The sequence below is a fragment of the Pavona decussata genome, unplaced genomic scaffold, assembly GCF_977016875.1.
Source record: "Pavona decussata unplaced genomic scaffold, jaPavDecu1.1 SCAFFOLD_602, whole genome shotgun sequence".
In the NCBI taxonomy this organism is placed as follows: domain Eukaryota; kingdom Metazoa; phylum Cnidaria; class Anthozoa; order Scleractinia; family Agariciidae; genus Pavona; species Pavona decussata.
Genome location: NW_028145860.1, coordinates 2,074,062 through 2,096,984, shown reverse-complemented (window position 1 = coordinate 2,096,984; position 22,923 = coordinate 2,074,062). Strand labels below are relative to the sequence as shown.

The 22,923-nt window shown below is 38.6% G+C and overlaps 1 protein-coding gene across 1 annotated transcript; it reads right to left on the bottom strand.

The window, feature by feature from the left end:
* Positions 1-1,061: 1,061 nt before the first annotated feature.
* LOC146449328 (beta-arrestin-1-like) lies at positions 1,062-22,152 on the bottom strand. The gene is made up of 19 exons (XM_085101801.1): positions 21,771-22,152; positions 21,472-21,502; positions 17,772-17,832; positions 16,282-16,329; positions 15,575-15,602; positions 14,372-14,429; positions 13,892-14,002; positions 13,439-13,498; positions 12,901-12,989; positions 11,889-11,949; positions 11,684-11,758; positions 9,917-10,001; positions 8,968-9,040; positions 8,454-8,529; positions 6,308-6,375; positions 5,551-5,634; positions 4,481-4,587; positions 3,878-3,938; positions 1,062-2,931 (listed from the first exon to the last, which is right to left on the bottom strand). The coding sequence occupies exons 1-19, from the start codon at positions 21,803-21,805 to the stop codon at positions 2,832-2,834; spliced, it is 1,311 nt and encodes a 436-aa protein (XP_084957927.1). The 5' UTR covers positions 21,806-22,152; the 3' UTR covers positions 1,062-2,831.
* Positions 22,153-22,923: the final 771 nt, after the last annotated feature.

Sequence of the window (22,923 nt, the reverse complement as noted above, 5' to 3'; positions counted from 1 at the left end):
GTGGTGGGTGGGGGTACGACGCATGTCAAGGCCAAATAAGGGAGTACCCCACCCCCAATGCAGGGCTTTACTCCCCCCCACTCCCTTCAATTTAGCCTGACAAAACAGACCAATGGTGACCAACATCTATTTTCTCCTTACAATGTCGCTGCTTGATTCAACATTTAAGTCAGGAGAATAAAGGAAATAATCACCAAAGATGAAATACCTTGATTTTTAGACAAAATCTCCCAACTAGTAGCATAAGAAATATATGGAGGACAGTGAGGAGAATACACATGTTGAGTTGGTGCTGAAAGGGTTAAACAAAAGGTGGCATCGCGAAACGTGGTCTGCTTACTCAAAGTTGCCATTACTCTTTCAGCGTTTGTAACAAGTACATGCAACAAAATTCAGCCATAGTTGCTTCTGTTTCTTGGACATTTTAAAGCAACAATGCCATGACGTTTTCCAGTAAAACCTCATGTTTTCCAAGTTGCATTGGAACCATTTCAGTTTTGTATTTAAGCCTCGTTGGAGGAAGGAAGGTTGGGAGATAGTGAGAGTTTTACCGGTTTGCAATAAAATGAAATCGCTCTGGGCTAACACACCCGAAATCAACATTTCAAGGGATCGGTCGTATGCCATGGCATAAGTTCTTTTTTTTAGTAGTTAGTTATATGAAATTGTCAGTCCAGACGTATGACTCTGGGCATGTTTCTTTTGGCATTTGCTAATAATGAATTCATTCATTACTTTAAGTAGTTTGTCCACCCTCTCTCCAGTAAGGAGGGGATTTGCAAGGCTCTTCTGTTTGTACCAACTCCACTATGTAATAGTGTGGAAGAAATCCAAATATAACTGACGTCTTATCAATAGGAAGGAGAATTCTCGTAACTAAAGATACGGTATTCAGCTTTTTGCGAAGAGATGCTAGTTGTCGCAAGGTTACCCATAGCACTGTGTTAAAGCTTAAAGCTAAAAGGATTCGCAAAACAACACGCCAGGACAATGCTATGCAAGAAAAAGAAGATCCGAAAAGAATAGGCGCTGCGTTTTATATCCAGCTAGGTTAAATGGTGTTCATTTCAAGGCTGCAACAGTTTATTAAACTTCCCTAATACATTAACACTACATAACAAGTCATTTTTCGCTCGAAAATTAAGGAGGCAGAGGCGAAAAGCCAAAGGTGCGAAATGCTGGGGCGCTTCGCCCATAGTCACTCCGCACTTTCAGTTTCCTTTTACCTACTACAGACATTTCGCTCGAAGACCACGCGTCTGTACGACGGATCAAGGAGAAAAAAAAATTCTCACTGTTTACAATCTATCAACATTGATTGTACTCATTTATACATAAGGTGAAAAAAAAAAAATCAAATATGGAGGCAGAAGACCAGTTTTTCAACCGACGTGTTAACCACATCTAGTTTAAAAGCACTGATTTGTGGCACATTGGGATACCTACTCACAGGTCAATTCGCTCACGTGCGAAGCGCCCACCAGAAACTCACCTACAGAGAAGTCAACTCGCACCACAACAAAATCCAGCAAATAAGAACCTGCATTTGTACACAAACCGTTCTTATATATCGGTCTCCTGTCTCGTGAGAATCAAATCTGTTTAGGTTAAATGGGTTACTGCTTGTTGTGGATCACAAAAGTAGTTTTCAGTAGCTATTGCGTCCTTGCGTCTATTTTAAAAAAATGTACTAAGCCTGTTCTGAAAAATAGAACTCTTCTACTAGGTCCTGTAGGTTAGTTTTTGAACCCAACAACAATTCCTAAGAGCTAGATTTCAACACAGTCGCAAAGACATTGTAGCTACAGAACAGTGCAACAAATTTTAAGGACGGTGCCCAACTATTGTTACTGCGCATACGTTCCGCGCATCTCGAGATCCTCGGGTTTCCTGTGGATGGTGCCTACTAATACAGGGATGTTTTTGAGTGGTTTAAAACTATACAGAGAAAGTAGAACTTAGCAAGTACTCTTGGTATCCAAAAAGAAAATTTGGGGTAACCATGCATTTTTCAGAGATAATAAAGCTTCAACTTGGAAAGAAACGCCAAACATTGGTTTATATTTTGGTGCTTTTTAGAAACATTGTTTCTCTGAAAAATGCGCGGTTACCCCCAATTTTCGTTTTGGACTCCAACACCCCATGCTAAGATCTGCTTTGGCCGCATACTCATAAACCGCACGAAAAATACTTCTGTACTGGTAGGCACCGTCCTTAACTGACTTTTCCAAACCAAAAGTTCAATTTTCATTACAGTTGTTCATTTAAGAGCTTTCCTTTTCTTTATATGGACGAATTATGTAGCGTGAACCAATCACCTTTCCTATGGGCAAACTTGCTGTGAGTGAATTGGCATGTGGTCGAAATTACTGGACTTTTTTTCCTCAACTAGCATATTCTTCAGTATGGACTTGTTTATAAATATCCATTCAATGTGTACAGGAGCCTGGAAACTAACAACGAATAGATCTCGTTTCCAGACTCCTTTTCTGGTTTAGCCAACTACAACCTTGAAAAAACGCGCGACAAGGAAAATAAAGGGGCCTAGGAACTATAATGACTCAATCTGAATCTGATAAATTTATACATTAAGATATCCTGTTTAAAACTGCAAATACTTTGAACACTATTAATTCCAATACCTTCAGCCAAATGATACACTATATCAAACCATGAGACTACACTTCCCAGAGACGCAAATGCAGCGCTATTCGCAAAGTCTATTTTTGGCTCAGACACCAAGTTCTTGCATTTACGTCTCTCTGTTCGCGAAGTATCTCAGTTCCATGTTCTATCCACCCTCCCCTCTCATCAAATTATCAAGTTAAGTGTCAGGCGTCTGCGCTTCCAAGATGTTCGGATTCCTTGAGCCTGAGTCGAGCGAAATCCTCAAAGATAAGATCATCATCTTCGTTGTTCTTACCAGGGCCACTAGAATACAAGAACAAACATCGAGAGAGCGGTTTTCAATTGAGTGTCGAAAGTAATATTCGCGTTTGCTTTGGTTTTGCATTACTACGCCCTGCGATTGGTCAACAAAACTCGCGCCACTCTCTCAACCAATGGGAATCCAAACCAAAACCAATCGTGTTTTGGCCGCACTTGTTTTCCCGCGCTTGGCGCCAATTACACGTACTTGCTTCGAATTCTGATTGGCTCGTTGTGTTGTTTACATCTGTTACGATTGGCCAGAGTAATTACTTTGGTTTTGGGTTGGAAACCGCTCTAAAATGAAAACACACAAACTGCCAACGGAGTGGTTCCCAATCGAATGTTGTTAAATCAAAACCAAACCATTCTTGAACGGGGGGGGGGGGGGGGGGGTACTTCCTTATACAAGCCGGTGCGTAGTAAAGAAGCAATAAAAAAGCAAACGCGAAATTACTTTCGACACTCACCTGAAAACCGTTCAAAAAATTAAAATAGTGTGCTTGTTAGCGCGTTTTTTTATTCCTCGAAATATTGACGAAAGATGCACAAACGCGGTCCAACGAACTTGCGCTAGACTATTTTCAACTCACAAAAATCACTACGGGGAGCTTTTCCAATAAAACGCTTACGATTTGCTGTCGTACCGTTTCAGAGACAACCGTTTTCGATGTTCACATGAAGGTGACTAATAGCTGTTGGAAATAGGTTTCAAGGAACGTTTCGAAAATGAGAGTCGTAAAACCAAAATATTTAGTCTGGTCAAACACAACAGATGCAAACAACCCAATGGACCAATCAGGATTCGGTATCAAGCGCGGGAAAGCGCGTGCGAGCAAGGCACGACTAGTTTTGGTTTTGCTTCTCATTGGTTGAGAAATTGGCGCGAGTTTAGGGAACCAATCACGAAGCACAGTACACGAATTTTCCAACTATACACAATACTCACTCGGTATCAAAGTCAATTAAGTTGTGATCTACAGCTGCTGGTTCGTCAGTTGAAGCAGCCCCTAAATTTGAGAAAAAAGCGAAAAATATACCAGTTAACATCCCCATTGTATAAACGCAAACGCAGGACTAGTTTAAGCAATAACAAGTGCAAATTTCACTTTCAATGATCACAGTAAAGTTTCCTGCAACAAAGGCACCAAACTCTTCATAGAAGGTTCGAAGAAAATATTTGCACACAAGGGTCCAAGAAAGAAAGAAACAGTAGCATAGAAAAGTACTCCTCAGTAGCTTTCAGTCGTCATTAAAAAGTTGCACTTTAGAATTTTAACCAGACTCAAAAATTAGAACCACCTTGTACAGTATAATAAACAGCACCACAGGAAAGTACTGCTCAGTAGCTTTCACTTGAATGGTCACACTTTAGGATTTCAATCACAGACTCGAAAGTTAGAACCACCTTGTACAGCATAATAAAGAGCACCACAGGAAAGCACTACACAGTAGCTTTCATTTGAATTTAATCCACAGACTCAAAAGAAGATTCTCTTCACACATCCGAAGACTTGTCTCTCACGAATGAAATTTGCTTCATGTAACTTACCTGCATTGTCCTGCTCACTGGATGGCTGTGGAGCTGGTGTGGGAGGAGGTGTCTCTTCAGGAGGCTTGGGATGGCTTAGCGTGAAAGGTAATTCCAGTATCACATCTCTAATGGAGAAAGAACATTTGAGCAATTTAACGTTTGACGTGATTGTCTAGTTCACGAGTGTGAGTTTCAAATTGGAACAAAGTACATGTCCTGCTCAGTAGCTTTCATTTGAACGGTCACAATTCAGGATTTCATCAACAGACTCAAAAGTTAGCAGCACCTTGTACAACATAATAAACAGCACCACAGGAAAGTACTGCTCAGTAGCTTTCATTTGAACAGTCACACTTTAGGATTTCATCCACAGACTCAAAATTTAGAACCACCTTGTACAGCATAATAAACAGCATCACAGGAAAGTACTGCTCAGTAGCCTTCATTTGAATGGTCACACTTTAGGATCTCATCCAGAGGCTCAAAATTTAGAACCACCTTGTACAGCATAATAAACAGCACCACAGGAAAGTACTGCTCAGTAGCTTTCATTTGAATGGGTACACTTTAGGATTTCACCCACAGACTCAAAAGTGAGAACCACCTTGTACAGCATAACAAACAGTACCACAGTAGCTCAGTAGCTTTCATTTGAATGGGTACACTTTAGGATTTCACCCACAGACTCAAAAGTGAGAACCACCTTGTACAGCATAACAAACAGTACCACAGTAGCTCAGTAGCTTTCATTTGACTGTTCAGACTTTGGATTCAAACCAAAATACCTAATCACTGTATGGTAGGCCTAGATTTTTTTACAAAATCCTGTTTGCTCATTTCTGTGTTCTGCTCAGTTTTTTTACAGCGCTCGCAGAAACTAAAACAACAGATCAAACAAGAATGTAGCTAAGAGCCGACTACCGGCAAATTTCACTGTCTAAAAGAGATCTTGTCACTGGCTGAAATTTCAACAGACCACAAATACTGGAGGTTTATTTTAAAGATGCACCGACCAAAAGAGCTGGATGGATTTATTTATGCATCTGCTAAGGTTTTTCATAGCTACATCTCAGATCAAATGAACTCACCCTCCATATGCGACTATAACACGCACTTTTACTTTATACTGTACTATGATTCCAAGATTTTCCCTCGGAGTATTGCCATCCATTCTATAAGAAGAAACATGACAAATGGCAGTTCCAGAAAAAATCCATACCCACCCCATGGAAGGTCATCAGAAATTCCTAGGGGGAGGGAGTTCTTAAAAGTCAAAACTTTACAATCAATGTATGAAGCTAAACTGGAATTTTCTGGGGGATGGGGGTTGCAAAAGAAAAAACCTTCTGCGAGGGGAGTATGGATATTTTCTGGAACTGCACAATCTAAAATAAAATCAGCACTCCTGAATAAATACGTCAGTTACACAACTATTTATATTGACTTTTTCCACAAAACTCCAGGAATTCCCATTTCCCTACATGAGCAAATGAATACAGCTTTTCAGCTTCTTTTGCCAAGGCTCATGACCCGAATATATTTACATCAACCCTTTACCCCCTAACAGACCCTTATCACTCGGCGGCCATGTTGAGTCTCGGGGGAATAAATACTTTGTTTTCACACGGCAAGCCTCAGCCAGACGTGAATTCAGTGTGAGGCTTGCCGTGCAAAAACAAAGCTTTTCATTCTCCTGCGACCCAACATGGCCGCTGTGTGATAAAGGTCTATCCTTCCTGTGGTGAGAACTTTCATCATAGGGAAACTGGGGTGAGTGACAACAGTATGGTTGGAGGGATTGGAGGGAGGGGCATTATTCCCATCCTGAATACTATTAACACTTACATCGTTGAAGAGGCTAAATTTGTATCCTCATGTTTTAGTTTTCCATCCAGCGCTAAGCCTCTTTTCTCCTTTAGAATCCAAAGAAAAGAGAGAGAAAAAAATGTGTGAACACAGTGGCTCACAGACGTGGTATACCCACTTGACTAGAGGTTTTCAAACCAAGGAACTATTGCTCAGACTCACAAAATTGAAATACTCACCAAAAATCCCTGGTAGGCTACATCTGTGATGTGTTTTTTTGTCTATGTTTAGTATCAACAAATTTGATAATTTGAAGACACAAAGTGCACAAAGTTCAAATCTGAAAAAGGGATCCAAACCCCTGGAGACACTCCCCTCGATTATTTTGCCACTGCCAGGGAGGCCCTCTTTTATAGCGGCATTTCTGTCTAAGATCAGCTTTTAACTCCTCACAATGTATTACAATGTTCAATACACACATTGGCATGATAATACATAGCCTGTTCCAGGCTCCTAGAGAGACGCGCGAAGGAGAGAGTGAGGGGACGAAAACGACGGGGGTGGGGGAGAGGAAAAGAGGGAAAGAAGAGGAGCCTGTAATCATTCTCTTAAACACCTCATGCCGCCCACTTTTTCCAAAATGTGTCAACATGTCAAAATGTCAAACTTTTCATTGTCCGGGTTTCGAGTACTCACGCGAGTTCTCAAGTTCGCACGGTTGTCCTTACATCGCTTCGATGTCGCAGACACCGAAAGGTTCTCCGGGTTTGAGATTTCAACCCTCAAAATCCTGTAGATTTTGCCAAAAAAATTTGACGTGTCTTGGAACGAAAGTTCCCCGGGTGTACTTGTTCAGCGCCGTTCGAAATAAGGAACTTATTAACGCGACGTTATGATATCGAGCGACGAGACTCTAGTGTTGGCAGATGTTGTGTCTTCGCTTGGTTGTATCTTCTCAAGCTTTTATGAAACGAAGAGCTTTCCAGCGTCAGCTGCCTCATTTGTGCGAGGATCCTGGCCAGAATTTATGGCACGTTTAAATATGTTAAAATGCGGTTGACAGACCTGCACGACTCCCACTGTGTGTGCGTTGTTTTGATAAAAGCTTTTACAATGCAAGCATGTCTTTAAGCGATTCTCCTTTTGTATAAGAGCTTCTTCCCTTTTGATCAAAACGTGATGCGACCGCTCTGCTTAATAGTGTTTATCTTGATCGTGAGGGGGAATTCTCATATATACTGAGTGGAGAGTTTCTTACTGACTATTCTGAGCCGTTAGGATTAGATTTTGATATGCCATTGTGTATGCTAGCTCTGTGGCATTTGTTAAAGTTTAGCAGATAGGATTAACTGCAAGATTTCAGGTAGCGCTAAATAAATTTTATCTGTGAAGATACAGGATCCGTGGATTTCTTTACTCGTGAATTCATGCTTATGCTATTGCATATCACTGCGGGAAGATTGAAACTGCCGCAGCATGTTTGTTTATCACGGATATGAGTGTCTAACAGATCCTCGTCTTTCAAAGCTTATCATTGTTGTCTCTTGCTTTCGAGAGCTATAGCATTTGTTATACATTCGTGGCCAATTCCTATTGCTGCGGCCGAGAACCCTAGTTGTTTTAACTGCTCGACCTGATCTCTCATCACTGAAACCAACGGAGAAACCACTATAATGGTTGACAACGGCTTGACTTCATTTGAGCACAAAGCACTCGAGACTCGAGGAAACAGTTGAAATATCAAGCTCTTCCCGAAACCGGTGGGTAGAATGGCGAAAACGTCTTTCCCACGAGCTAGATTGAGATGGCACGCTTTTTGCTCCTTCCTGAGTACTTTAACTTGCGGAAAATCTCGAAGACAATTCTCTAAAATTGAATTAAACTCAGTCTCATCAAAACCACGCGCGTGTGACACACTCGCCATTTTGACTCTTTCAGATTCTTTCGCGATATCTTTTGAGTGATGTCTGAACTGTCAAAACTGACCAATCAGAGGGTATACCGGGAGCTGGTATACCGGCATGAGGTGTTTAAGAGAATGATTACAGGCTCCTCTTCTTCCCCTCTTTTTCTCTCCCCAGCCCCCCTCGTTTTCGTCCCCTCGCCCTCTCCTTCGCGCTTCTCTCTAGGAGCCTGGAACAGGCTAGATAATACAGGAACTTGAGACAGTCAAAGTTAACTTTACCCTGTTGTTTGCCAGTAATGGTGTAAGACGATATACTTTTGATAAAGTTCCACTCTGTCCAACTGGAAATCCATCCCTATATAATGTACAAATGAAAAGTAATAAGAACAGGCCATTTTTATGATGGCGTCATTTTCTACAACTAACAGAACCATTCACTTTGTTGTTTTCTCTTGCAAATTAGGTATACTGTTATTTAACCTCCCTGGGATTACAAAATTTACATAAGGAAAAACAATGAGGATTCTGGTAGTTGTAGTAAAATAGTTTGTCATTGTGAGAATAATTTAACCCCTCAAGTGCTACTAGTGATCAGCACTGAAGAAATTGTACATGTTGATACTGTTGTTTAAAGGGTTAAGTCATTTTGAGCTGCAGTGCCAACCACCCAAATTTAAACAACAAGTGCTTCTTTTCTGTGATAACATGGGCATTCAATACTACAGCAAGTTGTGATAACAGTTTTAGAATCTTTCTGTTTTGCTAGGCCAATGTAATAGCAAAAGATACTTACTCAGATTCTAAAGAGGCCACAGGACATTTGTATTGCGCAGTTGAAAACAGGCAGATGTCTGCAAATTGCCGTACTAAAAAAAAAAAAAAAAAAAAAAAAAACGATTCAGTCCCTTAACTTAAACCAAACATTTGTTTCCACTCCCAGTCGATGCAGCACCACAGGTTTTTTTTAGAAACTAACCCCCATTTCCAAGAAAGAAAAGATACCAAGGATTTATGTTGGTACAAACCCCTACTCTCATATTGTCTGAAACTGCTTTGAGCATCCAACAACATTTAAACATTGAATCTCTCAAATTAATCTATAAATCTCGAAGAGTTGAGCTATTATCAACACTTGTTGACTCTCCTTCTTCCTCTGTGTTTGGCAAAGACTTACAAATAAGCAAAATAATTATTCTTAATCTTACAAAATATTCTTAATCTTTTTTCTTCCTTTTTAACTAAACTAAAGTGACAGAGAAGTTGAATGATTCTCTATTCCCATGGCATGTGATTTACAATGCAACTATTATGAGGGTCAATCACTTTTTCAGATTTTAAGGACCGTGCCTACGCATACGTTCTGCGCATCTCGAGATACTCGGGTTTCCTATGGGTGGTGCCTACTAATACAGATATTTTTGCTTGGTTTAAAACTATGCAATGAAAGCAGAACTTTGCAAGTGCCCTTGGTATCGAAAAAGAAAATTTGGGGTAACCATGCATTTTTCAGAAATAATAAAGCTTCAATTTGGAAAAAACAAACGCCATACATTGCTTTGTATTTTACTTTTTTTAGAATAACTGTTGCTTATTATCTCTAAAAATGTGCGGTTACCCCCAATTTTATTTTGAATTTCAATAGCCCTTGCCAAGGTCTGCTTTCTCCCCATAGTCATAAACCACACAAAAATACTTCTTTGTTAGTGGGCGCCGTCCTTAAGAGATGTTCTTTATGTACTTACTTGTAACTTTTATTTTCTTGCAGGTCTTGGAGGAGCTATTTGCAATGTGAACATTAACTCCAATCTCTTCTCCATGATAATACATCTGTTGAAAATTTAAAAAGTACACAAAACTTTACTCCACTTTCTCTCTCTCCAGCAATATGGATTATAAACAGCCAACATCAATCTATTACGGAAAACTAGTTCAGAGCTGGAAGTCAACCTACAATGGACTAATAATAATAACAATAACAATAACAATAACAATAACAATAACAATAACAATAACAATAACAATAACAATAATAATAATAATAATAATACATTATTTTATATAGCGTCTTTTCCCAGTGGTCCAAAAACGCTTCACAGAAAGGAAATTATAATTACAAATTGCCTAACTATGTCTATTAAAAATAAGATGTAATTCATAAAAAGTACAACAACAATGTAAATTCAATGCTCCATGTAAGCCCGCAAAAATAAATGTTCCTTACTTTTCGGTTTAAAAGTTTCGACTGATTGCAAGTCTCACAATGACTGTGGAAGGGAGTTCCACAAAACTGCAGAATTCAGGGCAAACGACCGACCACCATAAGACTTGAGATTGTACACTGCCTCCTTGATTTTTAATTGTGTCTGTGTTGTTGCTTGATCTATAAGGCCTCTCACATTTTCAGGCATCTACAGGATTCACCTAGGTGTCAGACACTTTGTTCGAGCAAGTGCTTTGTTGTCATAGATCAAGCAACAACATGGACACAATTAAAAGTCAAGGAGGCAGTGCATATTCACTGGGAGAAACCCTCTCTAAATCAACAATTGTTTCATGTTAATCTTAATCTTTCTTTGTAATTAGTTGTGGTATCATACCATTGTTATTCTAATTTTCCGCTATATATTGTTCATCGATGTAACTCCATCTGTAAACTGACGATGGCACAGGAGTTGCCGAAACATGTCTTTCAAATTTAAAAGTCTTGTTCTCTTCATTAAGATATAAGAAGATCTGTTAAATAATTTGGAGCCTGCTTATTGAGTGCTTTAAATGTAATTAGAAGATCTTAAATTCTATCCGCTGTTGGATAGGTAGCCAATGGAGTTCCCTTAAGGAGAGACGAACCAGGCAGAAGCCAGAAAAAAATAGCCAGCTAAAGATCTGACATTTTTTCCATGCAGTTAAATGCAATTTAACGGAGTTAACAACAAGGAGCACCTGTTCCATCCCGTTGGCCAGCGGCTTTTGCGAGATGTGCATGTACCAGGACCCATCATGCTCTGGGACCAGCATGCATCTTTGCGTGGTCTAGTACATTTAGTACTTTTTAGCGTGCTTTTCAACGTGGCCGTTTCATAACATTGTGACTCAGTTTATAGCGGCTTCTTCCCTCCCCCTTTTCCACTGATGTTCTCAGTGTGAGGGGTGCCTGCTTTCTTCCCTACCGCATGGGGGCTCATGGCTGGGTTGCCAGGATTTCCCAGCCATGGGAGCGGTCTCCATCTAGGAGCTGGCTGCCAACAGTGGAAGCTCCTAGGTATCACAGGCACCCAACCTCCACTTAGCAACACAGTTGTTAACACCTGAAAAATGGGTGTCTAGTTTATTGAGAAGTAGTTGAGATTGCATATTTGTAAAATGAGAAGTAGCTGAGATTGTATATTTGTTTTACAAATATGCTATCTCAGCTACTTCTTAGAAAAGTGAATCCTAACCAAAAGAAGACACACTGTTTCTCCCAATGAGAAGTAATGGACAATCATGTAGCTCACTATTTCTCTACTCACCCCTTTATCCAGAGTTGCTTCAATGTGGAGCTTGTGTGTACTCAACATGAACTCTTTATCTGTCTCAGCCCTCGGCTGTTTGAACAAAATAATGGAGAAAAACAAGGAGTCAAAATGACATTAAAAAGAAGGGTGACTTCAAAGTCCTCTGAATTGACAGTTTCCTGTTCTTGAAGCTTTAAGCCTCAACAGTGAAAAGACTAACCTGAGGTAATGGGAGCTCTGGTGCATATGTGATTTTCCTGATTGCAAGCCTCACAGTGTCACTGGAGAAAGAGGATTGGTACAAATGATCAGTGCTATTATTAGTAGAAAAGAGTCAGTCTTTGATTGGAGAGTGAACTAATGCGGAGAAAAGAAAAGATATATGAACACCAGCAGAAACACTGCACCCAGAGTTTAGAAGCCCAAGTTTTAGAAAATACAATCAAAAGTAGTCTTGAAAAAGGTTTATTATCTTCTTAGCTAAACTAAATGTAAATAGCATCATTACAATATCTCCCATGTAGTACAGTAAAAACCCGCATACAACAACACCCATTTTCAGGGTTCAGGCTGATTGGGTTCTTATATATCGGGTATTTTAGGTGAAATCAGCCTGAAAGTCTTCTTAAGTGTTCTTAATTTTTTTACTTCTAAAAAACTGTAAGGGATTTACTAACTATGATGAAATACATAATAATAATAATAATACATAATAATACATTTATACAGAGATCTTAGTGCAATACCACAGTAAAGCAACAGACACTGTTTGTTCTATTAAACTGAAAAGGGAAGAGCTTTTATATATAAGAACAATTTTCAATTTTCAGGCTGAATGTGTTCTAATATATATGCTCCTTTTTTACCAAATTTCAGCCTGGGTGTTCTTAATCCACATGTTCTTGTATGCGGGTTTTTATTGTATCAAGCATCAAGTATTAAGTATCCTAGGTGTTTGTTGATAAGAGATTCGATTATATTCTTCTATCACTTCAGTTACCAAACAGATGACCATTTTTTTTTACTTAAACACCAATCTTCAATACTAAGTACTACTGTTTCATTTCAGTCACAAATCTAGACTATAATGATATTTTACACCATTTCTTCTTCTTTCTTCCTTTCACTTGACTCTGAAGCAGAAACCACAGTGCTTTGGACTGCTGCTTCCTATGATCATGGCTTTTCCAGGGACAGGTTGTCAGCACATCACCCTAGATAAATGCACTCACCGTTTATGTGGTTTCTCTTCCGGCTTCTCTTCCCTTTCTTTCTTCTCTTCTGTGACATATGTTTTTAGTTCATAATCAACTCCACAAGGCTAAAAACAAAAATAAATCAAAGGTGTTAAATATTATTTTGCACCATTCCCATGTACGTACTTGCTTTATCAAGAAAATGTCAAGACAAATTTCACATTTGCCATGTGCCGTAAATGCAATTCTAATCTCTCTGTTATCTGGGACTGACATAATGATGTCACTGTCTCTACCAGTTCCTACCATCTCATTGATACAAAATTGCTACAAAGCAACCAGCGTAAGAATTTAGCCTTACTGTTAAGGTAGACAAATGAAAGTGGTCAAGGTGATGTAATCTCCACATTTTTCCTGTCAAAATGTTTGTGTTGAGAGGTCCATCTGATTAAGAGAGGGTACATTGCACTTTGATTTGTATTCTTTAGTTTGGCAAATAGGACACTGGCCTTGGACTTGAGAGGGTTACAAAAGAAAGGCAATAATCATCATTGTTCATTTAAGTTCACTATACCTTTCCTGTGTCTCCTGGAGCTGGCTGGAGAGTTACTGATGATGGAGAACCTGGTGGTAACTAAAACACACAAAACAACGTCACAAATCAAGTGTACTCAAAATAAGAAACAACACAATTTTTAATGCAAACATAATAATTGCCACATGAGAAACATGCAGATTTTAAGACAAATCACACAACACATTAGCTTCTTTATCACTGAGCATCTGCTATACATCTAAACAATATTCCATATTTAAAGGAAAACAAGTTCCAGACTGCTGTCATTGTAGATTCTTATGTTTCCACCCACTGGTTCTTATCAGTGTTTCTAAGCTTTGAGCAATGAGGTGTATGTCCTCTTGAAGCCAAAACACACCATTTCAGATAGCGCAGAACTCAATCATGGAAAACCCTGTTACTCATATGAGCATTTTAATTAACTGCATTGCTAAGATGCAAGATTCAAACCTTAAACTTGAAAGGATAGGCATGGTTTCCAAGCTTCTTGCGCAGCCTTTCTTGAAGCCTTGTCAGTGGTACCTCATCCTCTGGTTTTGGCGGATAAACCTGCATACAAGCCTGGGGAAGAAAAATACTGTTTGTAATATTACTGCACAATGCCACAAAGAAATATCAGTGCCTCTTTCCTTGTTTACTGAAAGCATGCTTACAGAACGAAGAATTAAAATTTTGTGTACTTTGGCAATGTCTAGATGTACTCTTTTATCAAACATGAAAGACCGATTTAGAGGGTACAACTTTTGCTTACAACTGTTGCATGCGATTTCTAGAGCGCCCGCGCCCATTTTTCTATGCCTTACATGCAGAGTTAAAGCCATGTCTGGTCAGCTTCTCCAACTACTGGTCTCAAGGGAAAGTCGCAGCAAGCTGCATGATATTTTGGTGACCAATTTTAGTAAGGAAGCTATGTAATATATGAGACCATACCAAAAACAAGTCCTTTCTGAATGTGAGGCCAAGCACATCCAAATCCTCTCGTCCATACCTAGCAACAGGCGTACAAAAATTTAATTGAGAACCTGTTAGAAAAGACCACCAATAATAACACTATGTGACTTAACATTTTAACAGTCTGATAAAGTGGCTACCCTACTACCAGAGTCACTTCAATCTTTTCTAGATAAGTCGGGAAAGAGGAAGGCTTGGAATTATCTAGGAAAAACCAAAACAACTCTGCTAGCAGAGTATAAATTGGCCAAAAGCCAAAAATTTCCTTCAGCCGAGAGGTACCACCTTATGAGACCCCAATATTTGCATTTTATTAATTTTTGACAGTGAATATAATAATTACATTTATCATTCCAGTATTATGTCATTTCACCAAATAAGGTCAAGAGAACGCGCAAAATATAAGACTGTAATTCATTGTAGTGTCCCGGTTTGACCGGTTTACAACAGAGCGAATATGGACAACGCAATTTCACTGGCTTCCTGTGTTGTTTATGTCATTCGCATGCATCAAAACTGATAGACAGATACATAATGCCAGGTGTATTTCGACACTCTTTCTTGAAAAGAAAAGCCAAAATAACAAAATCCTTTTGCAGTGGAATAATAAATCTCTTACTCCATGGTTTTACATATAATACCCGCAGACATTTTGCCTACACGAGTATTATATGTAAAACTATTGAATAAGATATATGTACATTCACTTTTGAAAAATTATAAACTAGGTTTGCCAGTCAGAATATAAACAATTCCTGTGTTTTCCCTGACTTCTCGCTTTCCACTGACCATGCAAGATTAACCCTTAAAACAACAAGGTCAGAAATGATGTCGCAAACTCAATTCCTTCATAAACATTTTTTGAAAAGACATTACCTTGAGAAACAAGGGAACTTTTTTGCACACCTTATGGCTAGACAAAAATAAAATTCCCTGACTTTATGCACTATTCCCCCAATTTTTCCCCGACAATGAAAAAATGTTGTTCCCTGACTGTGGAAACCCTGACAAATGTGAACATCCAGATGCAGTTATTTATTTTATTTTTATTTATTTATTTATTTATTTTTTTTTTGCATTAAATTCATGATAAAACACTTGATAATTTATTCAAAAATTAATGATGAATTAACATTATGTTTGCAGCTAAATTATCTCGAATATTACCGATAAAATCCTCACCTAAATGCCGCCAAGACTTGCGCAAACACTGAAACAAAACAACAAATTGCTTCATTTGCATGTAAGGGATTATAAATAACACTAGCATGCTCTTCTAGAACAATTCAATAACCAGAAAAAACTGGTTCAAGTTTCATTGAAAGCCTCATGTTTGCACAGCTTGTTATAGCATTTCAAGAAACTAACTAGAATGGTCCATGAGCACAACGATGTTTCTAGTGTTAATTTTAGGTAACTTTTGTTATTGCTCAAATCTGTCTTACATTTGACATGTAGCTACAAAATCTTCCAAAAACAAAGCCCCATAAAAAAAATATTATGTTTTTCTCAGTCTGACAATCATTTAAGTGAAAATTCAATTCAGGTTTTGTCATTTTAAGTTATCCTTCAAAAACTCATTACTAATTCATAAGCCAATTGACCTATCAAATGGTCGATAAAACATCACGTGCAGTGGTTTTAAAACCCGATAAAACCTCCTCCTTATTAAAATGCGGTGTTTAATGTTTTTCTCGTATGCTAATTTTCAACGTTCATAAAAACATCATTGTTATGAAATCTCTTGACACATGCTTCTCCAGGAATGTTTTTGAAGCCATTCAAAAAACTCGCAGCACATGTTTTATTGGGTCTAAAACGTATTAAATCCCGATAAAACACTGCTGCTCCTGTTTTAAACATTACAAAATCATGGTATTTATGCTAACCTTTCTTTCCTTCTTTAACATAGTCAGGGTCAATCAGTACAACACCATCTATAAATAAAAGTATTTACATATAAGCTAAATGATTCCTCCAAGATCACAGTGCCAACTTCAATGATAATCAGGCGTTTCATTAAGATTTTGAAAAGTCAACCAAGAGGCTATTGCACCTGGGTAGGACATTTGAAAGTGGATATGTTTTTGCCAAAAAAAGCTGGTCAAGATGTTAAAGCAGCTGGGGGGAAGTTGTGTTTACAAACTGTCAATTTGCCTGCTAGCCAGGCCTTAATGAAACCCCTGGATGATGGAAAATAAGAGTTCAACTACTGGCAAGAAATAAAAATACTGATTCTCGGTTTTCACTGTCACGCCATTGAAAAAAAATCGAAACCATTCCATGAATGAAGTCAAGAAATTGACATGGTATAGAGGATAAATAAATAAGGCATCTGTCCAAGTGTCAGGTCTGTGCGGCATTCTGTACTCGAGTTATTTGGCAAAATGTTCCACATAAATTTATAGAGCTTAGTGTGGAGACGCCATGTTTGTGTCCCTCTGAGGGGCACAAACATGGCGGCCGGAAATACGAAAAAACATTTGGAGTTCACTTTTGCCAGAAAAGAGGTTTGTTTGCCCTTGTGAATTTTCGAATGTTTAGATTAATATTTCTCCTCAAACTTAAATTGTTTAGAATGCTGAAAATCACCCGAACAGTCATTTTTAAGATACGGAAAAGCTCTGTCACAGCCGTCCTCCTTATGTCACGCACGATGGAAACTCGGAAATTGAAACTGCTCTATTTTCAAAAGGAAGCACGACATCGAGCTAAGAAATTGTGAACAGACATACTTTTAGGTAATCTTTCCTTGAATAAAGGTAAAAATTTTGTAGGCCTCCCAGTTTTGAATTCTAGGAATTTGGTGACGTCACATGAAAAACCGAGAATTGGTCGAGTTTTCTTAATGGTTCTGTTCCTTTCTCCAGGTTTTCTGATTTTCCTTAACCAACAATAATAATTATGCTAAATTCCAATCCAATCGCGTAACAGAATAATCATTCTATGACTGTTAGTGTAAGCCTTGTTACTGGGGGCATGGCCACCAAGTCTAGGATTGCCCATAGGGTTTTCTTCGTTTTGTCATAGTTTTCAGGTCGCAGTTGTCCACTTGCGCAATGGACAATGATCGTGAGCCCGCAATATGAGGGCAGTTATACTTGGTCTCTTTCAATAAAACAGAGTCCCTTGCAGATTGGTCCTCAATTTTCAAGACATTTCAAGATAAATCTCCGTGGAACTCAGAATGGAAAGACATATCCCTGAAGAATGATCAAGTGCTGAAATATAGGACATGGAGATCTTAAAAGCGATGAAAATCCATTATTTTTGCATTCAGATTTGGATTCAATTCATTAAATTATATATTCACTTTATCAATACAGTGTATCTAACATTACAAATCAATGTCGCTGAAATGTGTCAAGTATTAACTTACCTACTGGATCAACATGTTCAATGTGATCCACAAAATCTCTCTTTCCCAGATATGTTGTGATCTGTGAAGGAAATCACCAACAATTGAAGGCCTGAGAGCATAACCGACCTATGTCGAATTTTAGCGCGGCTTTCGGTTTCGCACGGATTTGTCCGAATTTTGGCTCTCCCTGGTTTGGAAAACATTTCGCGGTTTTACAATCGTGGACAAAACTCCTTAAGAAAACCAAACACGAACAGAACAAAAACCACTTCCTTACTTCTCCCTCCCACCCCCTCCCCCTATGCAATGGCAACCGAACACAGAGAGCCAAAAAACCACTCACTTACTGTTTCTCCCTTCATAATTCTACCACAGTTACTTCTCCCTCCCCCCCTCCCCCTTATGCAATGTTGATGTGGGAAGCGATGCTTGCCAGGAAACTGTTCGTGACCCAAAAGACAACATTGAGTCAGGGGGGGGGGGGGGGGAGGGGGATTTGGTAGTTTGCTTTTCTACAAGTGAACGCGCTTGGAAGGCAAATTTTTTTATAGGTTTTGTCCACGTCAGAGTCGTTTTCCAAATTATCGGTAGGCTAAAAGTTTCCACTGTCCACAAGCCGTGTTTAGTCGCACTAGTTGTTGTTGCTATAAGTAACGTTTGAGATGATATCATGGTTTGCTTTTGCGGGTTGTAATAAGCCCAAAATAGATCAAGGCAGTCGGGATAAACAACTTGCGTATCGTACTGGCTAGTTGCTTTCGCTTTTGTTTGGTGAAGTTTGAAAACGCACGACATCTATGGATCTTTTGAAAAGTTACGAAATTGACGAATGCAGTTCACAGGAACTGGTGGAAATGTTGTCCAAAGAATCCCTCCTTGGTAGTGATGACTGTGCCGTGGCGAATTTTTCAATTCGATTATCAAATCCCGCGGGAGCATCAGAGACAAATCCCGCCATATACAAGGTGTTTTGCAAGCCTTAGTTGTGGTTTGCCACGCTTGAAATTCGGTATGTAACGATTAACTTGACAATTTCAAGGCAATGATTCAATAAAAGTACGATTAACATAGATTTTCAACGGTTAACACCGACTGGTGGTAAAAAGAATAGATAGTCTTTACCTTTTTAATAGAACTGCCGTTAATCGTTGTTAATCGTTGTTAATCGTTGAAATGGCTACATGTCTTCCTGTTAATCGTGTAGAATGCTAGTATTTTGCGTTATCAAGAGTGATATGTCGACAAACGGGACAAAGCTGGATTTTGCGCCAGGAAATGGACACATTTTCTCTTGGAGAATGTAACTGTTTACATTTGGGACATTCCTGTCACGTACGTAGTAGTTTGTAACAGAATCTAATAAAAGCGTGACAGCATTCTTTTCGTTGCTCCCGCGAAAAACACCGCTTTCGTGTGCCGTGTTTCAAAGACAACGAGTGTATATTGAATACAAGTATTTAATCCTCAGTGCATTGTCCTTTTGGTCATCCAGTGTCTATAATGTTACCGATATATCTTTACAAGATGGTAAAATTTCTCAATGGCATTAATACGAAACACAAAGCGGCGTGAAAAAAATACTGGACAATGGTTTTCAATCGAATTGCAGTACACATGCAAAAGTTTGGACAAATCCGAGCTACATCGAAAAACGGGCTGAAATTCGACATAGGTCGGTTATGCTCCCAGCCCTTCAATTGTCAAGCGAGTGTCAAAAAACAAAACCAAAGTAATCATTCTAACCATTAGGCTGCCGCCTAAGAAAAATTTCAAAAAGCCCACAAGGCCAAAAGCCAAGAAGTTTGGAGCCCAACATGTAAAGTTTTCAGTGCTGTTTCAAACAATTTAGGTTCCCAGAGGATTTTCTTTGGCACCACAGGCTACTGGTCTCGTGTTAGGTAGCAGCCTAATTCTCCTGACTGACTGTCATACGCTTCATTTTAAATTTAATTAGTTCACAGAATTTGGCGTTACATTATTGAACATATCACCTAGTTGATGATTTTCTTTATTCTCATCACCTTTTTTGCTGATAATATACAGTGGAACCCCAATAATATGACCATCTTCGGGCTGTGAAGACGTGGTGCAAATAACAGGGTGGTCAGATTAATGAGGTTGTGAAAAAAACTAAGGAAATGACTGGACTTGCAACTCGCTCGGGGCACTAAAAAGTGATCGTAATAACAAGGAGATCGTATTAACGAGGTGGTCATAAACTGGGGTTCCACTGTATTTGTGATGTAAAATTATAAAGGAAATGGTTTGGCAGTCACTTTTGGTATTTCAAGGCTCTAAAAAGCTCTCATTGCATGACCTAGCTTTTAATCTTTGAAGTTAAGTAAACACTTCAGGGTTTACTTCCTTAGAAGGCAGTGAATTTTATTTAAATTACACTTTAATGGTAACTCCCCTAAGGGCTTTACAATAACTATTTACATTTACTTCAAACTAAAAAAAGAGCCATTTGATTGAGCGCCCTTAGATAAGGTGAAACAAAAGGCCTCAGTTCCTCAACAAGTTTCACAAAGACCTCCCAAGGCTACATTGCCATTAATATTTGGGAAGATATCCTTGCCAAACGTTAATTTGTCAGTACGACCTGGTTTCTTCCAAGATGCTCAAGGCTTCCTCTGTCCATTGTAATTGTCTCCCTCTACAAACAAATGCATTCTCTCTTGATCCAAGTAGAACCATTAGGAAGTCCTGCTGTCTCTGAAGCTGAAGTTAATAGAGAGAAAGCATCTGGACAGCCATCGGCAATGCTATCATCAGACTTGAAAGTATTGAAACTGCCAAGACAAGCTTCCTGAGATCCATCATATTGAATGTTTGGAAAAAACTCTTCCCAATCTTCCGATAATCAAAACTGATACGGCCAACAACTTTTTTACCATATAAACGCTCGCTAAAGCTGGCACAGCTAGGATGCTGACAACTTTTCTTCATATATACAAGGCCTTAATGAAGCCTTTGTGCTAAACCAGGAAGCAAGGAACATTACCAGCTGCCTCACAATGGGGCAAGTAAACGAATGGCTCCTGATTGGGCATACCTTACAATTTTTTTTAAAATTAAATATTTTTATACAAGACAGCTCAAGATATGCTTGCAACCCTCCAAATTTTGTTGTCAATAAATTAACGTGCAAAAATATTGAATTTAAAGAGCACTTCACCTTTATCAATGAAATAACCCAGCTAAAGAAATCTTTTCGATTTAATACTCATATTTTAATACATTACACATAAAAACAACTTTACTAAAGCAAAAAATAAAAAGGTTAGAATATTTATTGCAACATTAATATTATTTTTCCTTATTATTCCATCAACTAATTTCGACGTTTCGATTCACAGAAAAAAATCTCGAGCACGAAAATATAGATTACTCAGGTTACAGCTGCACGTCTCATAAGCTTCGCTTTCTATAATTAAAATACTGGCCAAAAAACTTAAAGGAAAAAATGCTCATTACTCATTCTAAACAACTTTATGATAAATCGATACCACAATTTATCAATAAGAACTTAAGCTTATTTCAATGTTAAAAACTTGCCTAATAGTCTTCTTCAACGAGACTAGACAGAGTACATCTTCAAGCAATGCATGAATTTTAAACATAACCAACAAAATATTAGCGTTGGTTTCTTAGCAAATGTATTTCAAATAATAAAGATTCAATGAACGTAAGGAAAGAAAAACATGGACAATCTCACCTTTCCATTCGGCGATGTTTTCTTGAAAACACTGCAAAAAGGAGTGTTGAAAATAACACTCATGTAAATATATAATTTATAAAAGACTTTTACCACTACGTGAAAACGCTCAAGCTTGTCATAAATTTTGCAGAAATTCCAGCTATAAGGGCCTTAACACATCGCAACGAGCCACAGCGAACAGCGATAATTTGCATTCAATCGAAAGCAAAGCGAAGATAGCGAGCATAACATTCAGCTTACACCTCTTGCGCCGAAAATAACAAGACAAATTATTAATTTTTTTTCAGTTCGCTTACCGGGTTCCCGTTTTTTTCGAATCACTGTTCTCCATGTTAAATTCAAGCAGCAACCACCATGAAGTCGAACTCTTTCTGTGATCGTTAACGCCTTTTTCAGTGAAAGGCTAATTGGACTAGCTTACAATTCAGCTCAAGTTTGCTGTACACAACAAGGTCGCGATCGCTCGCTCGAAGCACGGGAAGAATCAGCGATTTCCCGTCAAAAATTCAGGCACACATGGAACAAACGGTGATGGATCACATAAGAAAGAGTTTAAAGCGAACAAAGGCAATAAGACATCGTTTCTACGTCTTTGTAAAGACAATAATTTGTGCACCAAACGTCCCTTTAGCATCGATTTGGCAGCGCACCCTTCTGGAGAGATACATTGAGTTTTGCGCATGCGTCTTGGCACGATAACGATGACGTGACGTCACAAGAGTCAATTCTTCACGACAGAAAACTATGGCAGGTGTAAAAGATGTTCATCTTTTTTTGAATAATTTAAATCTGGTTTCCTAAATGCCAAACTATTGAAGATATCTCGTTTGAAAATCTGCAACAATAGATTTTTGACAACTTGAACCATAAGTGGAATCATAGAACCGTTCCAGTGAACTAAATTTCGAGGTGGGCGTAGAGCTATCAAGATTCATCAGCGTCCTGCAAAATATATCCTCCCTAAGCGGGTGACAAATGGTCGAATTAAATACCCGCAGGATAATTTTTTTCAAGATAATTCTCATCCTAAAAACCCAACGTGAATTGCGCCCACTCGTTGGGACTTAATGGTGGCAGACTCTGTTCGACAAAAATTTGACAAATGTACCCTTGAGCACCAAAGCCTTTTAAGCTTAAATAGCTTTTTCGTGCTCTGTCTAAAGGTACACTTCGAGAAGTTTAAATTTACTTTTTTTGTACTAATGGATATTAACAGGAGTCTTGCCGCGAGCGAGAAGTTAAACAGAGTCGCTACATTGAGCCTTAATGGCTAACACGGTTAGTATTTGCACATTGAACATTGAACTTTATCCTTTGTACAGCCTTATGTTTCATTTTAGTTAAGGAAAACTTCCGGGAGTAGAAATCTTTGAATATCATTAGTTTTTGATCCAAGATCATCTCTTGGGCAGTCGCAATTTTAAGCATTTGCTTTTTCAAGCAATTCTC